General features: G+C 49.0%; 1 protein-coding gene across 2 annotated transcripts in view; it reads left to right on the forward strand.

Moving 5' to 3' along the window:
* The window catches only part of LOC135891067 (14-3-3 protein epsilon), a 143960-nt gene that overhangs the window by 85034 nt on the left and 34489 nt on the right, over positions 1-24437 (forward strand). For both annotated transcript variants that reach the window (XM_065418553.1, XM_065418555.1), the window contains exon 2: positions 3607-3806. In XM_065418553.1, coding sequence (XP_065274625.1) covers positions 3607-3806 — 200 coding nt within the window. The remainder of the gene's footprint in view (positions 1-3606; positions 3807-24437) is intronic.

Genomic DNA, 24437 nt, shown 5'->3' on the forward strand with positions numbered 1-24437 from the left:
TGGGGGGACCTCCGGCCACCCAACCACTCCACCCCAGAGGACTGGCCAAGCAACAGAAAGCTGTCATTCAATAAGTTTTGAAGTGCAATGTGGTCTTGTCCTTCCTTCCTCCCCTCCTCTGCCACCCCACCCGGTGCTACCTTGGGAGTTATCCCTCCCTTTGTGTGACGAATTAATAAAGAATCCATGAGTTTGAAACAACAATGACTTTATTGCCTCTGCAAGCTGAGATCAAAGGGGGGAAGAGAGGGCGGTTGGCTTACAGGGAAGTAGAGTGAACCAAGGGGACATCAGGTTTTCATCAAGGAGAAACAAACAGAACTTTCACACGGTAGCCTGGCCGTCATGAAACTGGTTTTCAAAGCTTCTCTGATGCACAGCGCGCCCTGCTGTGTTCTTCTAACCGCCCTGGTATCTGGCTGCGTGTAATCAGCAGCCAGGCGATTTGCCTCAACCTCCGACCCCGCCATAAACGTCTCCCCCTTACTCTCTCAGATATTGTGGAGCACACAGCAAACAGTAATAACGATGGGAATATTGGTTTTGCTGAGGTCTAACCAAGTCAGTAAACTGCGCCAGTGCGCTTTTAAACGTCCAAATGCACATTCTACCACCATTCTGCCCTTGCTCAGCCTATAGTTGAACAGCTCCTGACTACTGTCCAGGGTGCCTGTGTATGGCTTCATGAGCCATGGCATTAAGGGGTAGGCTGGGTCCCCAAGGATAACTATAGGCATGTCAACATCCCCAACGGTTATTTTCTGGTCTGGAAAGTAAGTCCCTTGCTGCAGCCGTTCACACAGACCAGAGTACCTAAAGATGCCAGTGTCGTACCTTTCCCGGCCATCCCACGTTGATGTTGGTGAAACGTCACTTGTGATCCACCAGTGCTTGCAGCAGCATTGAAAAGTACCCCTTTCGTGGTCCGGTCCCAAGATAGGGATATGCGTTCCATCTATCGCCCTACCACAGTTACGGAATCCCATTGCAGCAAAGCCATCCACTATGACCTGCACATTTCCCAGAGTCACTACCCTTGATAGCAGCAGCTCAGTGATCGCGTTGGCTATTTGGATCACAGCACCCCCACAGTAGATTTGCCCACTCCAAATTGATTCCTGACTGACCGGTAGCTGTCTGGTGTTGCAAGTTTCCAGAGGGCTATCGCCACTTGTTTGTGAACTGTGAGGGCTGCTCTCATCTTGGTATTCTTGCGCTTCAGGGAGGGGGAAAGCAAGTCACAAAGTTCCATGAAAGTGCCCTTACGCGTGCGAAAGTTTCGCAGCCACTGGGAATCATCCCAGACCTGCACACTATGCGGTCCCACCAGTCTGTGCTTATTTCCTGGGCCCAGAATCGGCGTTCCACGGCATGAACCTGCCCCATTACCACCATGATGTCCAAATTGCCAGGGCCCGGGCTTTGAGAGAAGTTTGTGTCCATGTCCTCATCACTCTCGTCACCACGCTGCCGTTGCCTACTTGCCTGCTTTTGCAGGTTCTGGTGCTGCATATACTGCAGGATAATGCGCAAGGTGTTTACAGAGCTCATAACTGCCACGGTGATCTGAGCGGGCTCCATGCTTGCCGTGGTATGGCGTCTGCAGGAGAGCAGAGTGGCAGCGGAAGCGTGACGATGGTTTGCAGCCCTATTGTACGTCTGCTGCCAGCAGCACCCAGGACACAACAGCGGTGGCTGAGCTGAGCGGGCTGCACGCTTGCCATGGTATGGCATCTGCACAGAAAAAAGGTGCAAAACGATTGCTGTTGCTCTCACGGAGAGAGGGGCGACTGATGACATGTACCCAAAACCACCCACGACAATGTTTTTGCCCCATCAGGCAGTGGGAGCTCAACCCAGAATTCCAATGGGTGGCGGAGACTGCGGGAACTGTGGGATAGCTACCCACAGTGCAACACTCTGAAAGTTGACGCTAGCCTCGGTACTGTGGACACACTCCGCCAACTTAATGCGACTTAATGCGCTTAGTGGGGACATATACAATCAACTGTATAAAATCGCTTCCTAAAAAATCGACTTCTATAAATTCGACCTAATTTCATAGTGTAGACATACCTTATGGTATTAAGCAGGCTGAGGTCTCTGTATATCAGCTGTTCTCAAACTATGGGGAGGGCCTCCCAAGGGAGGCACGAACTTTGTGCTTTTTTTTAAAGAGCTCTGGGTGTCTGGGGCTCATCGTGCACACCTGTTAGGTTGGGATAAAGAGGACAGCTGGAGCATCGCCACCTGGGCTTGGGTTCCCCTCCTCCCCCCCCATCCGTCACTGGAGAGTAGCGGGGCTCCAGCTGTCAGCCCCGAGATGGCCGTAGTAGTGCAGAAGTAAAAGTGGCAATAGGGCGCTAAGTCTGCTGCAAAACGTGATATTGATCTATATCACTTTTAACATTGCCACCCTTCTGTGCTGCTGCTGGTGCAGTGCTCCTTCAGAGCTGGGTGCTGGTATATGTACTGGCAGTTGGGGGCGTAAACTACTACAGACACAAAAGGTGGTACCAATCAAATAAGTTTGAGAACCACTGCTAACCCTACCTCATTTAATGCAGTAATTGGAAGTTGTTCAAAAATAACTAGCCACTAGATGTTTCAAGTTGTGCAGCCAAAATTAGTGCCTTCTCTTGGATACTCATCTGTAAAACTGGGATAATATCCTCTTTTCTAAGGGGTGTTGTAAAGATAATTTCACATACTTTTAAAGCATTCACACTCCTGTATTGTATTCTGTGTAGGGTTTAAATGGTGTTCAGTAAGTAAAGCATGTAGCCATACCATGAATGACAAGGCTACAAAGAAATATTGAATACCTAGCTGTTCAGTGGACACTGTCCATCCCATGCACTGAATGAGGTAGGCATTCTGTGGAAAAAAATTATGTAATCCTGTAATAAAAACTAGATCCTAATACGTACAAACAGGAAGAATACGGTTGCGCAGACAAACTTAGTTTTGGCATGTCCTAACTTTAGAGGGTTTGATTTTGAAGCTTTAACATTATAAGAGAATGTTTTAATTACTTTTAATATTTATATTGTACTAGTGCTCGGGCACCAATGAGGATCATGGCACTGTACAAAGAGGCACTGATCCCTGCCCAGAAGATTTTAGTGGTTTAATGTGGTCTAATGTTGCTGTGGGAATTTGTCTAATATTTTTTGAGTTGCTTGTCTTAAGTTCTCACCTGTCAGCTGAAAGATGAGGAATCGCAGGTGATGAAGGGTGGGTAGGACTGAGTCCAGTTTGTTGAAAATGAAGATCAGTGCATAATTCTGAAAATGTAGTCTTTTACTGAATGGCCTGAAAGTCTTGGTTGTGAGAAGGAATAAAGTAAATAAGCAATTCAGAAGTCTGTGGGGAAACTCTATTTTTTTTAAATATATGGAGATATACCTATCTCCTAAAACTGGAAGGGACCTTGAAAAGTCATCGAGTCCAGTCCCCCAAGGCACTAGCAGGACCAAGTACTGATTTTGCCCCAGATCCCTAAGTAGCCCCCTCAAGGATTGAACTCACAACCCTGGGTTTAGCAGGCCAATGCTCAAACCACTGAGCTATCCCTCCCCCTAATCAGTAACCTTTTCCTCCTAGAAATGGTTGAATCAATGAAGAAAGTGGCTGGAATGGATGTGGAGTTGACAGTGGAAGAAAGAAACCTTCTATCTGTTGCATATAAAAACGTGATTGGAGCTAGAAGAGCTTCATGGAGAATAATCAGCAGCATCGAACAGAAAGAAGAAAACAAAGGTGGAGAAGATAAACTAAAAATGATTCGGGAATATCGGCAAATGGTAAGATCTAGTTAGTGAGATAATTATGTACTTCATTTAAAAATTTTCTTCTTCTGCTAAGGCAAAATACCATTTGACTGTCTGGCCTTGGGGGCTAATGAATCCTAGTTGAGTTCCAGTGGGTTCTCAGGGAGAATACTTGGCTGACAAAAACATTTTACTGATGGTTTAATCAAATGCATGTTGTCTTCCTCCATCGATATTGTGATGCCTAAACACCCTCTTCCTCCTCCAAATTGCCGTGATATACAGGTGACACATGACAGAAGCAGAAGAGAAGACTGTTTAGAGTACTCTTGTCAGAAGTTGTGTTCCAAATTGTGGATCTGTTTCAATTAGCTTTCTGAAGGTCTTCTGCTGTTGGTGTGCTGTAAACTAAGCAGAACTGTGATGACTTGCTAATCCAGTTGATTTGCACCTGGTGACAGTGAAGTGTGGTGGTTATTTTTTTTTTTCCTGTGAATTTTCCAGTTATTTCATAAATACAGTTGCTTTAAGGACGCTCTTGTCTCTGTGAATTTGAATTTTCTTCTCTGGGAGAAAGTTTTTCTGTGTGAATTTCAGTCTGACACTTAGAGGAGCTTTAGACTTGGTGGGATAATTGATTGACTACTAGCAGGGAAATGTTGAGGCCATTTTAATAATTTGGCATTACAACGCAAGGGAAAGCAAGGTAGTGGTTTGATCAGGTCTCTGTTTTCAGTCATTTTGATTTTAGTCCTTGTACAGCGGAAGTTGTCAACTGTGGTGGTTGATCTGCTGGGATTAATGAGACATTCTGGTTCTCCTAGTCTCTCTTGTCTTTAATACTGTAGGTGTCTGCTATGCAATTGTATGAATTGACAAGGGCCGTTCTTGGGTGACTCTCTTCTTTCTGAAAGGTCCTAGACAATAGTGCCAGGCTTATCTACTTTGAGGACACTTGCATGTGAGGTTCCACAGAGTGCCATTTTGTCCAGCATATATTTGGAGCTGTTGATGGCATGGCATCATGTAATTGGTAATAATGGGACCCAATTTATATGGAACGGCCTTCTAAATTTTGTGACATTGGTGTGACACAGTGAAATTCTGTAGCAGCTTCAGGTAAATTTAAAAAAAAAAAAAAAGCTTTTGTTCAGGGAAGCATGAAAATTAACACAATAGACATATTCTTGATGATTTTGGTATTATATTCTATTTATTTTATGTTACATACTTTATTTTTTGGCATGCCACAAACTTTCGGTAGACAGTTGAACATATTAACCAAATATGTCATCACTAACGCCTCTCTCCCCCCAAAGGGTGTTTTTTTTTCATCATGGGATAACTAAAACTTGTTGTTTTTTCTGCAGTAAAAGCATAGAGGAGACAAGACACTGTTGTTTTACTATGAGGTAAACTAGGTCAGGGGTATAGTGCTGATCTTGCCTACTTATCTCGTGATAAAATCTTTGATTTGGAATTGCCTGTAGTAATCAATATCCGTTCTATGCTTGATTATTGTAGAGTGTTCACTGTATGCATGTTTTGGCTTGATTCTGTAACTGGATGGTCAGGAAACATAGGGGGGAATACTGGCAATAGTCCTGTTAAGTTACTTGGCAAATTCTGGGTTACAGATGGTGATGTATGCTACATCAAGGAGTACTGATCTGGGAAGTACTTAGCATGGGTCTCTCTGTCGCCTCCCAAGGCATTGCATTAGTGATGTCTAAAACAGATGGGACTAGAGCACTTCTACATGCGCTTGCATGTTCTGCGTTCCCACCAGCAGTCACTATCTGGTTATGTGGGGGTGTGACGAGAGAGACCTGATCATAACTTGTTCTCCTTTACATCCTTGCTCACGTCCATTCCAATGTAGGGGTTTGCGCATGCGCTCTGTGTACCGCCATCGGAAAGTTTTTCCCTCCATGGTATCCGTCGGGTCGGCTCTGGTGCCCCCTGGAGTCGTGCCCTCATAGTGCCAGTTTATAGGGTCCTGCTGCCCCCTGAGTTTCTTCTTGCTACCTGTGACAGTTGCTGGAACTTCTGCTCATTCTTGTGTTCACGCAAGTACTTTCCTCAGTGGACTTTGATTCTTTTCCTGTATATAATTAAATAATAGTGGTTTGTTAGAGTTTACAGTTTAGAGTTAGCTAATAGATTAGGCTCCTGCTTACCGGGTTTACCCCTTCCCAGGCACCAGGGCATGCCTCAGTCTCTGGGGTTTTAATCCGTGCGAGGCTTGCCATAAACCCATGCCAATTAGTGACCGTCACTCTGCTTGCCTTAAGTGCTTGGGGGAGTCCCACCTCTGTGAGCACTGCAGGATTTGTAAGGGGTTCAAACCCCATATCAAAAAGGACAGGGACCAGAGATTCAAATACCTCCTTATGGAGGTGGCTCTCCAACCCCCCTCGAAGCCAAGTCATGCTGACTTGACACTGTGCATCTCTACCTCAGTGAGAAGTGCACTGGCTTCTCTGAGAGACAGGCAGTATAGCTCAGCCTCTCCAGCACCGAGGAAGGACTCCACATCCCGGGACACTCTGCACCGGCAGGGCTTTCCCATACAGAGGAGGTCTACACCTCACCAGGACGATCTGCACAGATCTCCGTTACCAGTGTGGAGGAAGAAGCAAAGAAAAACAGATGGGGTGCTCCCTAACTCTAAGGCCCGCCGGTCACAGGAAGCTGGCAGAATGAGGGCTGTGTCAGGCCACTTGGACTCAACAGCTGCCAGCCTAGTACCATTGACTCTGGCCCAGGAAAGGGACCCATTGAGTCCAGTACTGTTGGACTCTCCTCTGAGGGAGAGCCATCGGAGTGCAGCTCTGGTGCTTCCATCCACACCAGAAGTGTTCAAGGCAGCAAGGGAGCTACTATGCCTCCTTTACTGCTATCCCCCATCAGGCGTGAACAGGCATCAGAGATGAGCAACTATGGCAACGAGGCCCCACGTGGTGGGGAAAACAGGTAGTGATGTCACGGCACCTGTTGCCTACCTCCTGGCACCGCTCTTGGGCAACTCCTCGCAGTCGGACTCTGAGGCAGAAACTTACACCTCTCTCAGGAGCCCAGACGAGTCCAACCACTGATGGCTGATATGGGCCAAGAGTTCCGACCAATGGCCTGATCAGCACAGTTGCAGAAACTGGTGCAGTGGCCTCTCTGGAATCCCTGAGCCTTCCATGTGGTCCAAGGGTCTCATTCAAGGAGATCTTACTCCATTGTGTTGGAGCGTACAGCTTCCCCACCACTTTCCTCAGTACGGGACTCAGGACCCAGTACCAAGCCTGGCACTTAACTTCAGGACCCAGTACTGTGGGATCCTTCAGCTGCTGGAGGACAGGAACAGGGCCCTGTACCTCTCCTAACGTCCTCCTCGCCTTACGAGGTGGTAGTGGGGACTTCATTTGCCCCTGCTCTGGACAATTAAAGGGCACCCCAGGAGCTCCTCAGGAGAGTAGCCCAAAGCCTGGGGATCCAGGTGGAGGAAATCTCGGAAGCCTCCCATGCCCTGGTGTACATCTTGGCCCCTTCGGGACTATCGAGTGGCTTTGCCTCTGAACGGTGCCATTCTGGAACTCATTAAGGTGCTGTGGCATACTCCAGCATCCTTGCAACCCACTGCAAAGAGAGGTGAAGAAAAGGTATTGTTCCCCAAAAGGGGTTTGAATACTTATACACCCATCATCCTCCAGGGTTGCTAGTGTTGTCAGTGGCAAACGAACAAGAGAGGCAGAGACAGCAAGGATCTACCCCCAAGGCCAAGGAGCTGGATCTCTTTGGCAGAAAGATCTACTCCATGGGGTGGGGCCTCCAACTTCAAATCACCAACCAAGAGATGTTCCTGAGCCGCTATGACTTTAATTCCTGGGGCGCAATGACTATGTTCAAGGAGTTACTGTTATAGGAATCTAGTGCCAAGTTCTAGGCTATGGTCGAGGAGGCCAGAGCAGTGGCAAAAGTGTACCTGCAAGCAGCATTGGTTGTGGTGGACTCTGCTGCATGAACCGTGGCTTTGGCTCTGGTCATGAGGAGAAGCTCATGGCTACAGGCCTCGGGCCTCCCATATGAAGTGCAGCAGACTATCCAGGACCTCCCTTTCGAGAACACGTCTCTCTCTTTTCAGAGGAGACACTCGAGCTCCACAGCTTAAAGGATCCACCCTAAAGTCCCTAGGACTACACACCCTAGCCATCAAGGAAGCACTTTTAAACCCCAGCCATTGCCCTGTTTCTACCAGCCTCAGTCGAGGCAGGATTACAGTAAGAGGCAGGGTACAAGCTATAAGAGGAGGCTGCCTCCCCAGTCCTCGTCTGCCCACAGGGCTGGCCCCACTAGACCCTTGTCTGGGTCTAAACATGCCTTTTGAGGGTACGCCCGAAGACATCGTTCCAGGACAGTGTCTGGATCTCACCTCCCCAGTTTTTGTGGACTGGTTATCCCACTTCTATTGGACGTGGACACAAATCATCTCAGACTGCTAGGTGCTACGTGCAGTAGAACTAGGATACCCCCGGCAGTTCAGTTCTCCCTCCCTGTCCCTCTTCAGGGACCCTTCTCATGAGCGACTTCTAATCCAGGAAATGCAAACGCTCCTGCAAGTGAGAGTAGGAGAGGAGGTTTCTCTGGAGCTAAGGGGCAGGGGGTTTTACTCCTGTTATTTCCTAATCTTGAAGACCAATGCTAGTCTCAGACCCATCCTGGACCTGCAAAACTTCAACAGATTCATGCGGAAGCTTAAGTTCCTCATGATTTCCTTGGATTCCATTATCTCTTTGCTGGATCCAGGGGACTGGTATGCCACCCTCGACTTGAAAGACGCTTTATTTTCATATCTCAATCTTCCAAGGTCACAGGAGATTCCTCTGATTCATTGTAAACCAGGTACCAGTGCTCACATTCGGCCTGTCAGCAGCCCCATGGGTATTCACAAATTGCATTGCAGTTGTTGCGGCTTACCTAAACTCTTTGTTTCCTTAGGAATGTCCTTACCTCGACAACTGGCTGATCAGAATCGGACTAGGGCATAGGTGGAGGCAGACATATGACTAATACTGTCATTCTTCCAGAGGTTAGGCCTGTTGATAAACATGCAAAAATCAACACTGTCCCCATCCAAAGGATAGAATCGAGTCCTTGACTTGGTCCAGGCAAGAGCCTTTCTTCCGGAAACCCGGTTCCGGGCTCTGGGCTCAATTGTAGAGCCTCAGAAACCAACCCATCACCACAGCAAGAAACTGCCTGAAACTCCTGGGGCATATGGCATCATACACTTGCATAGAGAAACAAGTGAGGTTGCGACTCAGACCTCTTCAGACCTGGCTAGCATCAGTGTACTGACCCTGCTGGGATCGCTTGGACATGGCAGTCACACTTCCCCCTTCAGTGATCATCACCCTCCGATGCTGGTTGGAGCCGGAGACAGTATGTATGGGTGTCCCATTCTTGAAACTGCAGCTGTCAGTGTCTCTAGTCTCTGATGCTTCTGTGCTGGTTTGGGGAGCTCATCTGGGGGTCCTCAGAACCCAGGGCCTCTGGTCCCAGGCAGTGCTCTCACTGTATATCAGTGTGAGGGAACTTGTGGCAGTGCACCTTGCCTGCCAAACATTCCAATCCCATCTTAAAGGCAAATGTGTATCGTTGCTTACAGACAACATGACAGTGATGTTCTATATAAACAGACAGGGTGGAGCGCATGCCTCTCTCATATGCCAAAAAGCTCTCTGCCTGTGGGAATTGTGCATATCTCACTCAATCCACCTCAAAGTCTCCTACTTCCCACGGGCACAGAACGAAGTAGTGGATTGCCTCAGCAGATCTTTCTCCAGTCACAAATACTCTATCCATCCTGATGTCGTGAAGGTCATTTTCCAGAGGTGGGGGACTCTCAGGATAGACCTGTTTGACCAGGCACAACAGAAAGTGTCAGCAGTTCTGTTCCTTTTGGAATCTGTCTGGCTCAGGGACACATTGCTTCTCCAAGGGAGGGAAAATCTCTATTATGCATTCCCCATTCCTCTCCTACACAAGGTCCTGCTAAAGGTCAGAGAGGAAGGAATAAACCTGATCTTGATAGCCCCAGCCTGGCCTTACCAACACTGGTTCACCACCCTTCTGGACCTCTCAGTGGAAACACTAATCACTCTACCTCTGTTTCTGGTTCTCCTCTCCCAGGATCACGGACTCCTACATCATCTGAACTTCGAGTCCCTCCATCTCACAGACTGGAAGCTCCATGGCTGAACCCTTTGGAGCTAGCATGCTCAGATCCAGTTCAAGAGGTTCTTCTAGGGAGTAGAAAGCCATCCACTAGGGCCATGTATCTGGCAAAGTGGAAAAGGTTCTCAAATCTGGTCAGCGCAGAAAGGGGTCTCACCCATGTGAGCACTGGTGCCATGTATTCTGGACTGTTTGCTACACTTGAAGCAGCAAGGGCTATCGGTGTCTTCGATTAGAGTCCACCTGGCTGCGGTTTTGGCTTTTCACTCATGGTTGAACGGCAGGTCCATATTGCAAACTTGCGATGTGGTCGCTCCCTCAAGGGGCTAGACAGGCTGTACCCACAGGTAGGATAGCAAATCCTGCTCTGGGACATCAACCTGGTATTGTCAAGTCTCATAGATCCCCCATTCGAGCCCTTGACAATGTGCTCGCTACTCTACTTGTCCTGGAAGGTGGCCTTCCTGGTGGCCATCACCTTGGCCAGAAGGGTCTTGGAAATTAGGGCCCTTACTTCAGAACCCCCATACACAGTCTTCTTCAAGGACAATGTCCAGCTGCACCTTCTCCCAGCCTTCCTCCCAAAGGTGGGGTCACAATTCCACAATAAGCAGGACATTTTTCTCCCGGTCTTCTATCTAAAGCCACATGCCAACAGGTGGGAACAGAGGCTTCATTCACTAGATCTCAGGCAGGCACTTGCCTTCTACAAAGAAAGGACTGAATCGTCTAGGAAGACTACTCAGCTTTTCGTGGCAGACAGGATGAAGTCTCCCAGTCTCAGCCCAGAGAATTTCATTGTGGATTACTTCTTGTATTCATGCATGCTACGGCCTGACGAAAGTCCCTGCTCCAGCCCTGACTGCACATTCCACAAGGGCGCAAGCCTCTTGAGCCGCATTCATAGCACAGGTTCTCATTCAGGCTATCTATAGAGCAGCAATGTAGTCTTCAGTCCACACTTCTGCAATTAATTATGCCATTGCTCAGCAGACCAGAGATGATACTGGATTTGGCAGAGCGGTGCTACGGTCTGCTTGTCATTGAACTCTGAACTCTACTACATCTGCTTGGGAGTCACCTACATGGGAATGGACATGAGCAAGCACTTGAAGAAAAAATGGTTACTAACCTTCTGTAACTGTTCTTTGAGATGTTGTTCATGTCCATTCCAAAGCCCACCCTCCTCGCCCTCTGTCATAGTTAGCTGGCAAGAAGGAACTGAGGGGGTGGTGGGGCTGCTGGACCCTATATACTGGTGCTATGAGAGCTTGGTTCCGGAGGGCACCAGAGCCGACCCAACGGATAGTACTGAGGGAAAAACTTTCTGGCGGCGGTGCATGCTGCGCGTGCACACCTGCGTTGGAATGGGCATGAGCAATACATCTCGAAGAACAGTTACGCAAGGGTAGTACAGTAGAACCTCCGTTACGAACACCAGAGTTAAGAACTGACTGGTCAACCACACACCTTATTTGGAACTGGAAGTACGCAATCAGGCAGCAGCAGAGACAAATAAAAAAAGCAAATACAGTACTGTGTTAAATGTAAACTGTTAAAAACAGGAAAGTTTAAAAAGATTTGACAAGGTAAGGAAACTGTATCTGTGCTTGTTTTGTTTAAATTAAGATGATTAAAAGCAATATTTTTCTTCTGCATAGTAACGTTTTAAAGCTGTATTAAGTCACTGTTCAGTTCTAAACTTTAGAAAGAACCATAACCGTTTAGTTCAGAGATACATTTCAGAGTTACTAACAACTTCCATTTCTAAGGTATTCCCAACTCTGAAGTTCTACTGTAACTTTTTGTTTATTCTGATTTTCAGAAGCATTGTTTGTCACCCTCCATGTTCTGGAAGGAAACAAGTTGCGTAGTGCTGCCCTTCAGTATTAACAAATCATTTTTCAAGATGAATTGTTTTTGACTTTTGAGAAAGTGGTAGAAAGGGGCACATGATTGAGGGGCACATGGGTGAGTGGGGGTGGGCTCGGGCTCAACTACCAGCTCCACCCTTTTCCTGGTCTCTCCATGCCTCCCATTTGGGCTGGAAGGGAGTATTGGGTGGAGGGAGAGAAATTGGTGCTGAGTGGTTGTGAGGAATGCGTTTACCAGCTAGATGCAGCAAGGGAGTTGTGAGGGGAGCCCCAAAGGCCATATGCCATGTTGGAGCCCCGTGTAACTAAAATGGTATCGAAACTGATTTAAGTGAAACAGCAACTTCCTTGTGTAGACAAATTCTCAGAATGCCTTTCAAAAGCGTTCCTGAACAAATTGCAGTGATGTGGACTGTTTGTAAGCAAAGTTACTACAACCACTGAAGTGAAATAACCTTTGAAATATTGGGTTTCTATACTGGTTCTTGATACCATTGAATGACTGGGACCAGGGGCATTTCAGCGATGTAATTTTTATGAAGATCAGAGTTTATTTTTTCTTAACTCTGTGTATTTAATTTAAAAAAAATGCAATTTTTAAGGCAGCACATTTAGGAGGGACTGCATCTCAGGAACTCCCTTGACCAAATGACCTCCAAGTCTAACTCTTCCTGTGAATTTCAGAGTGCTCTGAAATGTTGAATGTTTGACATTTTTGCTGCTGCCTCTCTCCTCTTCTGTGCGAGCTCCTAAATGTGTACTAAATTTTGTTACTTAGATCGGCATGAGTGTTACTTTAGACCTTCATTATGGATCTGTAAACTTTATTATTCTGCTTTTGAAGCTGCATCTTGGTGTTGGATACCAGATGAGCTTAGGAGCTGTCCAGTGATGACTTTGTAGCTGCCATTCAGTGTTTTCCCAATTGTGGTCAAAACAGTTAAAAAACAAAAAAAAAACAAAAAAAAACCATATAAGTGCCATAGGGTTTGCCAAGATACAGTCCCCCAAGTGACCCAAATTTGCTCCACTAACTGTACCTTGACCTCTCAGCTGGTATAGCAAGATTCAAAAAATCTGAATGTGCATGTGAATTTTAGAGCACATTTTAAAATTGGTCCTTAAACAGCTTTTTTCAGTCTTAACTCTAGAAAGACCCCACTGCTCTTCCATAATATAGCAAGTTCATATAGAATCCAAACATAGGTCTTGAAGGGACCATGAGAGGTCACCTTGCTCAGTCCGCTGCTGTGAGATGGGATCAAATGTACTTAAACCATCCCTGACAGGTGTTTGTCTAACCCAGAGGTGGGCAAACTATGGCCCATGGGCCCCTCCTGCTCGGCCCCTGAGCTCCTGGCCTGGGAGGCTAGCCCCTGGCCCCTCCCCCACAGCCTCAGCTCGCCCCGCCGCCGGCACAATGCTCTGGGCAACAGGGCTGCGAGCTCCTGGTCCAGCGCAGCTGCAGAGCCCGGTCTGACCCAGTGCTCTGTGCTGCGCGGTAAGGGGGCAGGGGAGCGTGGAGGTTGGATAGCGGGCAGGGGAGTTTGGGATGGTGGTCGGGGGTGGGGGTGTGGATAGGGGTCGCGGTGGTCAGAGGGTGGGGAATGGGGGTGGTCAGAGGGTGGGGAACAGGGGTCCTGGGGGGGGCAGTCAGGAAGGAGGGGGGGGTTGGATGGGGCAGTGGGAGGCAGTCAGGGGCAGGGGTTCCAGAGGCGGACATGGAAAAGGGGTGGTTGGATGGGGCAGGGGTCCCCCGGAGGGCAGTCAGGAAGGAGGTGGAGTGGTGGGGGGCAGTCAGGGGCAGGAGTTCCGGGGGTGGTCAGGGGACAGGGAGAACAGGTGATTGGATGGGGCAGGTGTTCTGGGGGCGGTCAGGGGACAGGGAGAACGGGTGATTGGATGGGGCAGGAATCCGGGGGGGGCCGCAGATAGGAGGTGGGGGCCAGGCCACCACCCCCTCCCCTAACTAGTCCTCCATATGATTTCCGAAACCCGATGCGGCCCTCAGGCCAAAAAGTTTGCCTGCCCCTGGTCTAACCTGTTGTTAAAAACCTTTGTTGCAGGTTCCACAACCTCCCTTGGAAGCCTATTCCAGAGCTACCTGTAAAGTTAGTTGTCGTTCCCTTCCTCTCCTCCTCCCCCACCCCCCAAATCTAACCTTCTGCAGACTGTCTATTTCGTGTCCTACCTTCAGTGGATATGGAGGACTTTTGATCACAGTCCTCTTTATAACAACCCTTAACATATTTGAAGTCTGTTGTCAGGTTCCCCCTTAAGTGTCATTTCTCAAGACTAAACATGCCTAATTTTTTTTAGTCTTTCCTCATAGGACAAGTTTTCTACGCTTTTAATCATTTTTGTAGCTCTCCTCTAGACTCTTCAGTTTATCTGTCTGTCTTAGTGTGGAACCCAAAACTGGATGCGGTACTCCAGCTAATACCCCACCTGTGCTGAGTACAGCAGGTATCTCCTGTGTCTTACATGAGATACCCCTGTAGCTGAGTAACATTTTTGGCTCTCATTCAATTTGTGCTCTGCTGTAACCCTGAGATACTTTTCAGCAGTACTACTGCCTGCCTAGTTATTCCCTATTTTCTATTTGTGCTTTTTTTTCCTTCCTAAGTGTAGTACTTTGCAGTTGTCATTATTGAATTTCATATTGTTGATTTCAAACTAATTCTTCTATTTGTCAAGGTCACTTTGAATTCAGATTCTATCCTCTAATGTGATTGCAGTCCCTCCCAGCTTGGTATCGTATACAAATTTTATAAGAATACTCTCCTTTCCATTATCCCAGTGGTTAGTGAAAATATTGAATAGTGCTGGACCTCACTAGATACGTCCTCCCAGTTTGACAGTGGATTGATAATTCCTCTTTCGGTATGGTTTTTCAACCAGTTGTGTACCCACCTTATGTTAATGTCATTTGGATCACATTTCCCTAGTTTGCTTATGAGAATGTCTTTAGGGACGCTGTCAGAAGCCTTGCTAAAATCAAAATCTTTCATGTCTGCTGCTTCCTCGCTATCCGCTTGGCCTGTAACCATGTCAGAGCAGGAAATTAGATTGCTTGAGGTGATTTCATTCTTGACAGATCCATTTTGGCTATTATTACCCAATTACCCTCTAGGTCAGGGGTGGGCAAACTACGGCGGTTTGGTGCCGGGTCACGGGGCCGCGCTGATCAGTGCCCAGAGGTGTATGATTTGCCAAGGGGACATTTGCCGGTACAGGGAGCAAGCGAACGACACAGCAAACTATGGGAAAGCACGCAGGTAATGTACCCTCCCCCTCAACCCTAAGCAGAACTATTACCGTACCTAGCTACAAGGGCATCCCCTCATTTCACACCCAGTTATGCCTGTGGCCAATGCAGACCTTCCATGCTTCCCATTTGATTACTGTCCAACAAGATGAAAGGATGCAGGGGATGTTGGACGGACTAATCTGCCACCAAAGAAGCACGTTTGTTTGGCTGATGGATTCTGCCCCCTGTCAGGGAGTGTTTATGTGGAAGCTGTGCTGTGCTGGTCTCTGAAGTGATGGCGGTGCAGACTGTTGGGTCTGACAGTGTGGCTGGCTTGTTTTCTGCTGAACTCCTGCTGACTGCTTCTCACCAGTGGAGGTTCTCACATCCATGTGTTCTGGCTGCAGCACGACTTGGTGGCACCTGTTGGCTCTTGTCACTCTATTTTTGCCTGTGATAAATGCCCTCTTCTGATCAGGGCTGTATGCAAGGCAAAGCCCAGCATGTAGGGCAGATAATGTGGCATTGGTCGTGAGGAGCAAAGAGAACAGAGCCCTAAAGCATAGCAGGGCTTTTCTGTAAGGGACAATGTGCAGAGCAGGGGAATTAGCTTAGCCACTGCAGCTTTCTGACTTTTTTGGAAACCTTCTGCCTGGTGTTCTTGTGGAACTCTTCTGTGTGGGGTGAGGGAGGGGAATAGGAGGCTCACCCCCATCTGACCAGCCCTGTCCCTGGGACAGAGGCATGTGGAATAGACTGGTGTACACTGATGTGCAGATACATCCACTAAGGAATGTAAAATAAAGGGCAAACTACCATTCCAATCAGGTCCTTTCCTCCGGGGTAGCTTTACCATCACAAAAGGATTCAAAACAATGCAAAACACGTGGTCCCAGCCAGCAGAGTCCTTTTCAGCTTCCACTGGGTAGCTTTACCTGGTTCCCTCCAGGGATAGCTCAGTGGTTTGAGCATTGGCCTGCTAAACCCAGGGTTGTGAGTTCAATCCTTGAGGGGGGCATTTAGGGATCTGGGGCAAAAATCTATCGGGGATTGGTCCTTCTTTGAGCAGGGGGTTTGGCTAGATGACCTCCTGAGGTCCCTTCTAACCCTGATATTCTATGATTCTTCTCCACTAAGTAGTGGACCTTCATAGAATCATAGATTAGGATTGGAAGAGACCTCCAGAGGTCATTTAGTCCAACCCCCTGCTCAAAGCAGGACCACCCCCAACTAAATGATCCCAGCCAGGCCTTTGTCAAGCCAGGCCTTAACCTCTAAGGATAGAGATTCCACCACCTCCCTAGGTAACCCATTCCAGTGCTTCACCACCCTCCTAGTGAAATAGTTTTTTCTAATAACCAACCTAGACCTCCCCCACTGCAACTTGAGACCATTGCTCCTTGTTCTGTCGTCTGCCACCACTGAGAACAGCCTAGCTCCATCCTCTTTGGAACCCCTGTTCAGGTAGTTGAAGGCTGCCATCAAATTCTCCCTCACTCTCCTCTTCTGCAGACTAAATAGGCCCAGTTCCCACTCCGCTTGATACCGGCTGCCAACTAGACATTGAGCCGTTGATCACGATGATCTAGCCAGCTTTCTATCCATCTTTATAGTCCATTATCTAATCCATACTTTAACTTGCTGACAAGCATACTGTGGGAGACCGTATCAAAAGCTTTGCTAAAGTCAAGGTACATCACGTCCACCGCTTCCCCATATCAGCAGAGCCAGTTATCTCATAGAAGACAGTTGGATTGGTCAGGCATGACTTGCCCTTGGTGAATCCATGTTGACTGTTCCTGATCACCTTCCTCTTCTCCAAGTGCTTCAAAATGGGTTCCTTGAGAACCTGCTGCATGATTTTTCCAGGGACTGAGGTGAGGCTTTAGTTCCCTGGATTCTCCTTCTTCCCTTCTTTAAAGATGGGCACTATATTTGCCTTTTTCCAATCGTCTGGGACCTCCCCTGATTGCCACAAGTTTTCAAAGATAATGGCTCTGCAATCACATCAGCCAACTCTCTCAGCACTCTCTGATGCATTGCATCCAGCCCCATGGAGTTGTGCATGTCCAGTTTTTCTAAATAGTCCTTAAGCTGTTCTTTCACCACTGAGGGCTACTCACCTCCTTCCCATACTGTGCTGCCCAGTGCAGCTGTCTGGGAGCTGACCTTGTCTGTAAAGACTGAGGCAAAAAAAAGCATTGAGTACTTCGGCTTTTTCCACATCCTCAGTCACTAGGTTGCCTCCCCCATTCAGTAAGGGTCCTTCTCTGGCCACCTTCTTGTTGCTAACATACCTGTAGAAACCCTTCACATCCCTTGCTAGTGGCAACTCCAATTGTGCTTTGGCCTTCCTGATTTCACTCCTGCATGCTCGTGCAATATTTTTACACTCCTCCCTAATAATCTGTCCAAATTTCCACTTCTTGTAAGCTTCCTTTCTGTGTTTAAGCTCACTGAAGATTTCTCTGTTAAGCCAAGCTGGTTGCCTGCCATATTTGCTATTCTTTCTGCACATTGGGATGGCTTGTTCCTGCACCCTCAATAAGGCTTTTTAAAAATACATCCAGCTCTCCTGGACTCTTTCCCCCCTCATATTAGCCTCCCAGGGGATCCTGCCCAACAGTTCCCTGAAGGAGTCAGTCTCTTTTTCTGAATTCCAGGGTCCATATTCTGCTGCTCGCCTTTCTTCCTTTTGTCAGGATCCTGAACTCGACCATCTCATGGTCACTGCTACCCAGCTTGCCACCCACTTCTACTTCTACCAATTCTTCCCTGTTTGTGAGCAGAGGAGCACGACCCCTAGTTGGTACCTCCAGGTCTTGCACCAGAAAGTTGTCCCCAACACACTTCAAAAACTTCGGGATTGTCTGTGTACTGTTGTATTGCTCTCCCAGCAGATGTCAGGATGATTGAAGTCCCCCCTGAGAACTAAGGCCTGTGATCTGGAAACTTCTGCTAGTTGTCCGAAGAAAGCCTCATCTACCTCATCCTCCTGGTCTGGTGGTCTATAGCAGACGCCCATCACAACATCACCCTTGTTGCTCTTGCATCTAAACTTAACCCAAAGACTCTCAACAGGCTTTTCTCCAGTTTCATACTGGAGCTCTGAGCAATTGTACTGCTCTCTTACGTACAGTGCAACTCCTCTACCTTTTCTCCCTTGCCTGTCCTTCCTGAACAGTTTATACACATCCCTGACATTGCTCCAGTCATGGGAGTTGCCCCGCCAAGTCTCTGTTCCAATAATATCATAGTTCCTTGACTGTGCCAGGACTTCCAATTCTTCCTGCTTGTTTCCCAGGCTTCTTGCATTCATGTACAGGCACCTAAGATAACTAGCCAATTGCCCTACTTTCTCAGTATGAATCAGGAGGCCTCCCCTGTTGCACCCTCCTCCTTGTGTTCCCTCCCGGTATCCTACTTACCTCAGGGCTTAAGTCTCCATTCCCTGGCGAACCTAGTTTAAAGCTCTCCTCTCTAGGTTAGCAAGCCTGCCTGCGAAGATGCTCTTCCCTCTCTTTGTTAGGTAAATCTTCTCTCTTCCTAGCGATCCTTCCTCGAACAACATCCCATGGTCGAAGACTCCAAAGCCCTCTCTACCTGCGCAACCACGCATTTACCTCCACAATTCAATGGTCCCTACCTAGGCCTTTTCCTTCAACAAGGAGGATGGATGAGAACATGACTTGCATCTCAAACTCCTTTATTCTTCTTCCCAGAGCCACGTAGTCTGCAAGGTCTGCAATGCTCAAGGTCATCTTTAGCAGTATAATTGGTGCCCATGTGGAGAAGTAGGAAGGGGTAGCGGTCCAAGGGCTTGATCAGTCTCAGTCCAAGGGCAGACACTCAGTCACATCCTGAATTCCTGGTCTGGATGGCAGATGGATGGCTCTGTCCCTCTTAGGAGGGAGTCCCCAACCACCATCACCCATATCCTCTTGGGAGGGGTGGTCATGGAACCCCCATCCCTAGGACAGTGCTTCTCATGCCTTTCGGTCGATCGGGTCTCCTCCTGATCCCTTCCCTCAGATGACTCTTCCAAACCATTCTCCACCATAGTACCAGTGCAGAGAGCCTGAAAACGGTTTCTTACCTCTGTCTGCATTGGTGGTACATGGGTTCCTCTCTTTCTTCTTCTGAAGGTCACAACCGTGGAGCAATCCCCGACACAGCAAGGGGACGCCCCATCCGGCGATGCAGTCATCGTCCTGGTAGAGGCAGTGGTAGAGCCCTCGCAAACCGGTAGCATTCCCTTTCTCCCCTCCCCCTCCCAATGACTTCAGGGAGCACCAAGTCCTACTTAAAAGGGTGGCGGCCAACCTGAACTTGGAGGTCAAGGAACTAGCTGAGGAGCCCAATAACCTCTTCCATATCATTGCCTCCTCTGTCCCAGCCCAGGTCTCATTGCCCGTTCATCCAGGGGTCCTAAAGATCACCAAGTTGGTCTGGCAGACCCCATCTTCCATTCTGCCCACCTTTAAGAAGGTGGAAAAGAAGTACTATGTCCCTGCAAAAGGGTTTCAATACCTATACACGCACCCTGCTGCAGGGTCCCTGGTCAAGTCTGCTGTCAATGAAAGGGCCAGGCGAGTGGCATCCCCAAAAATAAAGATGCCAAGAGGCTGGACTTATTGGTAGAAAAATTTATGCAACAGCAAGCCTCCAATTTAGGGTCTCTAACCATCAAGCTCTACATATCATGTACAATTTCAACCTGTGGGACTCAATCAGCAAGTTCAAATAGCCTCCCACAGGATCGGGTGCAGGAGTTTGCCATTCTGATAGAGAGCAAGGCAGTAGCCAAGGGTGTCCTCCAGATGGCCTAGGATGCCATGGACTTAGCGTCCAGAGTTGTCACCTCTGCAATAGCCATGAGGCATAGCTCCTGGTTACAGACCTCCCAGCTGTCCCAGGAGGTGCAATCCACCGTCCAGGACCTCCCTTTCGAGGGAACGGGGCTCTTCTCAGAGCTAACTTATGCTAGGCTCCAGGGCCTTAACAACTCCCAGGCCACCCTCTGCTCCTTGGGCCTACATACTCAGCAGGTCAGAAAGCTGTTCCACCCCCTCCACCTTCGTTGAGATCTTGGGGTACCCCTTGATCTGGCTCCTAGAAGGTGAAGGACTGGATTTTAAGCGACACCACCAGTCGTCTCATCCACCTGCCCAGCCTGGTCCTTCCAGTGACCAAGGCAGCCAAAAGCAGTCATTTTGAGGGTGCGCCCAAGGACGACATCCTTTGCTGCACCGGAACCGTACCCTGTCATCCTCAACTACCTTCACCCTTTCCAGTCGGCCTGGTCCCATATCACCTCGGACCTCTGGGTGCTTGACACAGTCTCGTTGGGCTATACTCGGCAGTTTGTAGACTACCAACCCTTCCATCCCCGTTGCTCTTCGGGGACCTTTCTCATGAGCAACTCCTCATTCAGGAGGTCGAAAATCTCCTGAACCTAGGGGCAGTGGAAGAGGTTCTGCAAGACATGGAAGGAAGAGGATTTTACTCCCCCTACTATCTCATTCTAAAGGCAGAAGGGGGCCTCAGACCTATCCTAAATCTGTGTCGCCTCAACAAGTCTCTCAAAAAGTTGAAGTTTTATATGGTCTCCCTGGCCACCATCATCCCCTCCCTGGATCCGGGAGACTGGTGCGTCACCCTCAATTTAAAGGACACATACTTCCATATTCCCGGGCCACCGGCGTTTCATCCATTTCACGTTGGGCCAGCACCATTTCGAGTTCACGGCGATGCAGTTTGGTCTCTCATCGGCTCTTAGGGTACGTCTATACTTACCTCCGGGTTCGGCAGTAAGCAATCGATCTTCTGGGATCGATTTATCGCGTCTTGTCTAGACGCGATAAATCGATCCTGGAAGTGCTCACCGTCGACGCCGGTACTCCTGCTCCGCGAGAGAGTACGCGGAGTCGACGGGGGAGCCTGCCTGCCGCATGTGGACCCGCGGTAAGTACTTTGTAGTTCGAACTAAGGTACTTCGACTTCAGCTACGTTATTCATGTAGCTGAAGTTGCGTATCTTAGTTCGAACTGGGAGGTTAGTGTGGACCAGCCCTTAGAGTGTTCACCAAGTGTATAGCTCCAGTGGCCGCTTACCTGTGACGTCAGGGGGTTCAAATCTACCCGTACCTCAATGACTGGTTGATAAGGGGCCAGTCCTCCTCTCGGGTGCGGAGGCATCTCAATCTGGTCTGTTCCACCTGCCGTTACCTGGGCCTAATAATAAATGACAGAGTCAACCCTCACCCCAGTGCAATGTATAGAATTCATTGGGGCGGTACTCGACTCCACTCAAGCCAGAGCCTTCCTCCCCAAGACTCTGTTCTGAGCCATAGTGGACCTCAACTTGTCTCTGCATGCCCACCTGCTCACCACCGCCCACACGTGCCTAAGACTTTTGGGCCACATGGCAGCATGCACTTACATGCTCTGGCACGCGTGACTGCGCCTCAGGCCCCTACAGGCGTGGCTGGCATCGGTTTATGTCCCCAACCGATACAGTGTGGAGCAGATGATCAGGATTCTGGACAGTGTACAGTTGTCCCTTACCTGGTGGCAAGACCCTGTGTCGGTGCTGGAGGGAGTCCCCATCACAACCCCGGTCTCGTCGGTGACTTTCGTCACCAACACTTTGGACCTGGGTTGGGGAGCCCACTTGGCCGATCTGGTCCAGTCGCGATTGGTCTCTGCACAATAACCTCAGGAAACTCAGGGCAGTTTGCCTAGCCTGCCAAGCCTTTCAGACTTGCATACAAGACAGGGCGGTTCAGGTCCCAACGGACAACACGGCCATGGTCTTCTATATTGAGAGATGTGGGGGAGCCAGGTCATCCTCCCGCTGTCAAGAAGTTCTCTGGGATTTCTGTCTTCAGCATGACATCCATCTTGTGGCTGCTTGGACGGACCGCCTCAGCAGGACATTCTTGTCTCGACACGAGTGGTCCCTTTGCTAGGGCCCTGCATGGGCTCATTTGTATACATCCGCATCAGATCCATGATCCGCAGATAACTTTTGTGGGTATCTGCAAATTTGCAGGGCTGTACCCCAGACTGATGCTCTGAGGCATGCACAACCCCACCGGAGCCCAGTTGGGGAGAGCTGGGCAGGTGGCTGTGGGGAGCTGCAGTGGACCTACCACCTGTCCTGGGTGTGGGGCCCGAACAGCCCCTGTCCCTGCCCCCCCACACCCTGCACCCAGGACAGTTGGAGGATCCACACCAAGTTCCTCACAGTCAGAGCCCTGCATCTGCGCTGCTATCTGCAGAAATGGTCCATGGATATAAAGCGGATACCCACAGATTTGCAGGGTTCTACCCTTCACCCTAAGTTGGTCAGTTCTATCTTCTGTAGGTGGGGAACTCCCCAAGTGGACCTATTTGTGTCCAGGCAGAACAGGAAATGCCACATCATCTTGTTCCAGGGCAGGCACAGGGGATCCCTGTCAGGTGCCTTCCTGCTCCTGTGGTTGGGGGCTCTGATGTATGCCTTCCCTCCGGTGCCGTTGCTGCCCAGGGTCCTCATGAAGATCAAGCAGGACAGGGTGAAGGTCATCCTTGTAGCACTGGCATGGCCGCACCAACACTGTTTCAGCACTCTCCTGGATCTCTCAGTGGCGACCCAGTTCCGGATGCCGCTCAGGGAAGACCTGTTGTCTCAGAACCATGGCAGTCTCCTGCACCCAAACCTGGTGGCGCTTCATCTGACGGTTTGGCTGCTGTGTGGCTAAACGCGCAAGAACGGCAGTGCTCGTCCAAGATCTGACGAGTCCTGTTGGGCAGTGGAAAATCCTCCACCAGGGCCACCTACCTGGCCAAATGGAAGTGATTCACTTGCTGGATGGCGAATAAGGGGGTCTGTCCTGAGAGAGCCCCATTGCACCTCAAACTTCAGGGCTTGTCACTCTCATCCACCAAGGTCCATCTAGCGGCCATCTCGGCCTTCCACCCACTGCTCGAAGGCAGGTCGATTTTTCTCTCCGGATATCCCAGCCAGATTCTTTATGGGCCTGGAGCGCGTTGTGGAAGCAGAGAAAGAACTGACAGGAAGGGGATGCAATGCATGACAGTTCGTTAGCAAGAGTCAGGCTAACTGTAACCCTAATAACGCGAGATTTGTAGAAGCGAGGATTGTGTGAGGCGAGTGGGAAAGAACTGTGTGAGAAGTTGCTGCGACCTTGTGTAGATAATATGTAGAAAATATTGTATGTAGACTAGAGTCAAAACAAGTGAGAAAAATAAGATATCAAGATGGCCTATGTATAAACAAAATGCAGCTGTTGCTTATTATTGTCTGTAATGAAATTGTCTGTATAGTCCGGGATGGCAACGCCCGCAGAGCCCCCAAATTGTCGGAGAATAACAGAGTTCTCACTTTTTGTTTGGGTACAGCAAGTCAGATACTTTATTTTCTCTAACAATTGCTTAGAGGGAGAGAGCTAAACAGGTCTCTCTACAGGTAAACAATTACAGCAAACCTTTATACCTTTCATTACAGACAATAATAAGCAACAGCTGCATTTTGTTTATACATAGGCCATCTTGATATCTTATTTTTCTGTAATGCATGTCTGGGATCCTGTTTCTCCATGGGACTCGAATCTGGTGCTGTCATGGCTCTCAGGTGTTCTCTTCCCCCCCCCCCCCCCCCCTTGAACCTCTGGCTTCCTGCTCTCTCCTTCTCCTTCTCTCCTGGAAGGTCGCACTCCTGGTCGCAGAGATGTCGGCCTGCCAGGTATCCGAGATTCGGGCGCTCACCTCAGAACCGCTTGCACAGTCTTCTACAAGGACACGGTCCAGTTAAGACTGCACCCAGTCTTCCTTCCTAAGGTAGTCTATTTTATTCGAGCCAAGACATTTACTTACCAGTCATCTTTCTGAAGCTGCATAAGACGGAGGAGGAGCGCAGGCTACATGCCTTGGATGTCAGGAGGGCTCTGGCCTTCTACATGGAAAGGACCAAGTCAATCTGCAGGTTGACGGAATTATTTGTCACTGTGGCCGACAGGATGAAAGGTCAACCTGTTTCCGCTCAAAGAATTTACTCCTGGATCACTGCCTGCATTCGCTTTTGCTATGATCTAGCAAAGGTCCCGCCCCTGGCGATTGTCACCGCCCAGTCTACCAGGGCGCAGGCCTCTTTGGTGGCCTATTTGGCCCAAGTGCCTATTCAGGACATCTGTATGGCGGCCACCTGGTAGTCGGTCCATACCTTCACGTCCCATTATGCGCTTACCTAGCAGGCCCAGGACGATGCTGTTTTGGTAGAGCAGTACTGCAAGCCGCCAAATGGTAAATT

This window comes from Emys orbicularis, chromosome 17 (assembly GCF_028017835.1).
Source record: "Emys orbicularis isolate rEmyOrb1 chromosome 17, rEmyOrb1.hap1, whole genome shotgun sequence".
Lineage (NCBI taxonomy): Eukaryota > Metazoa > Chordata > Testudines > Emydidae > Emys > Emys orbicularis.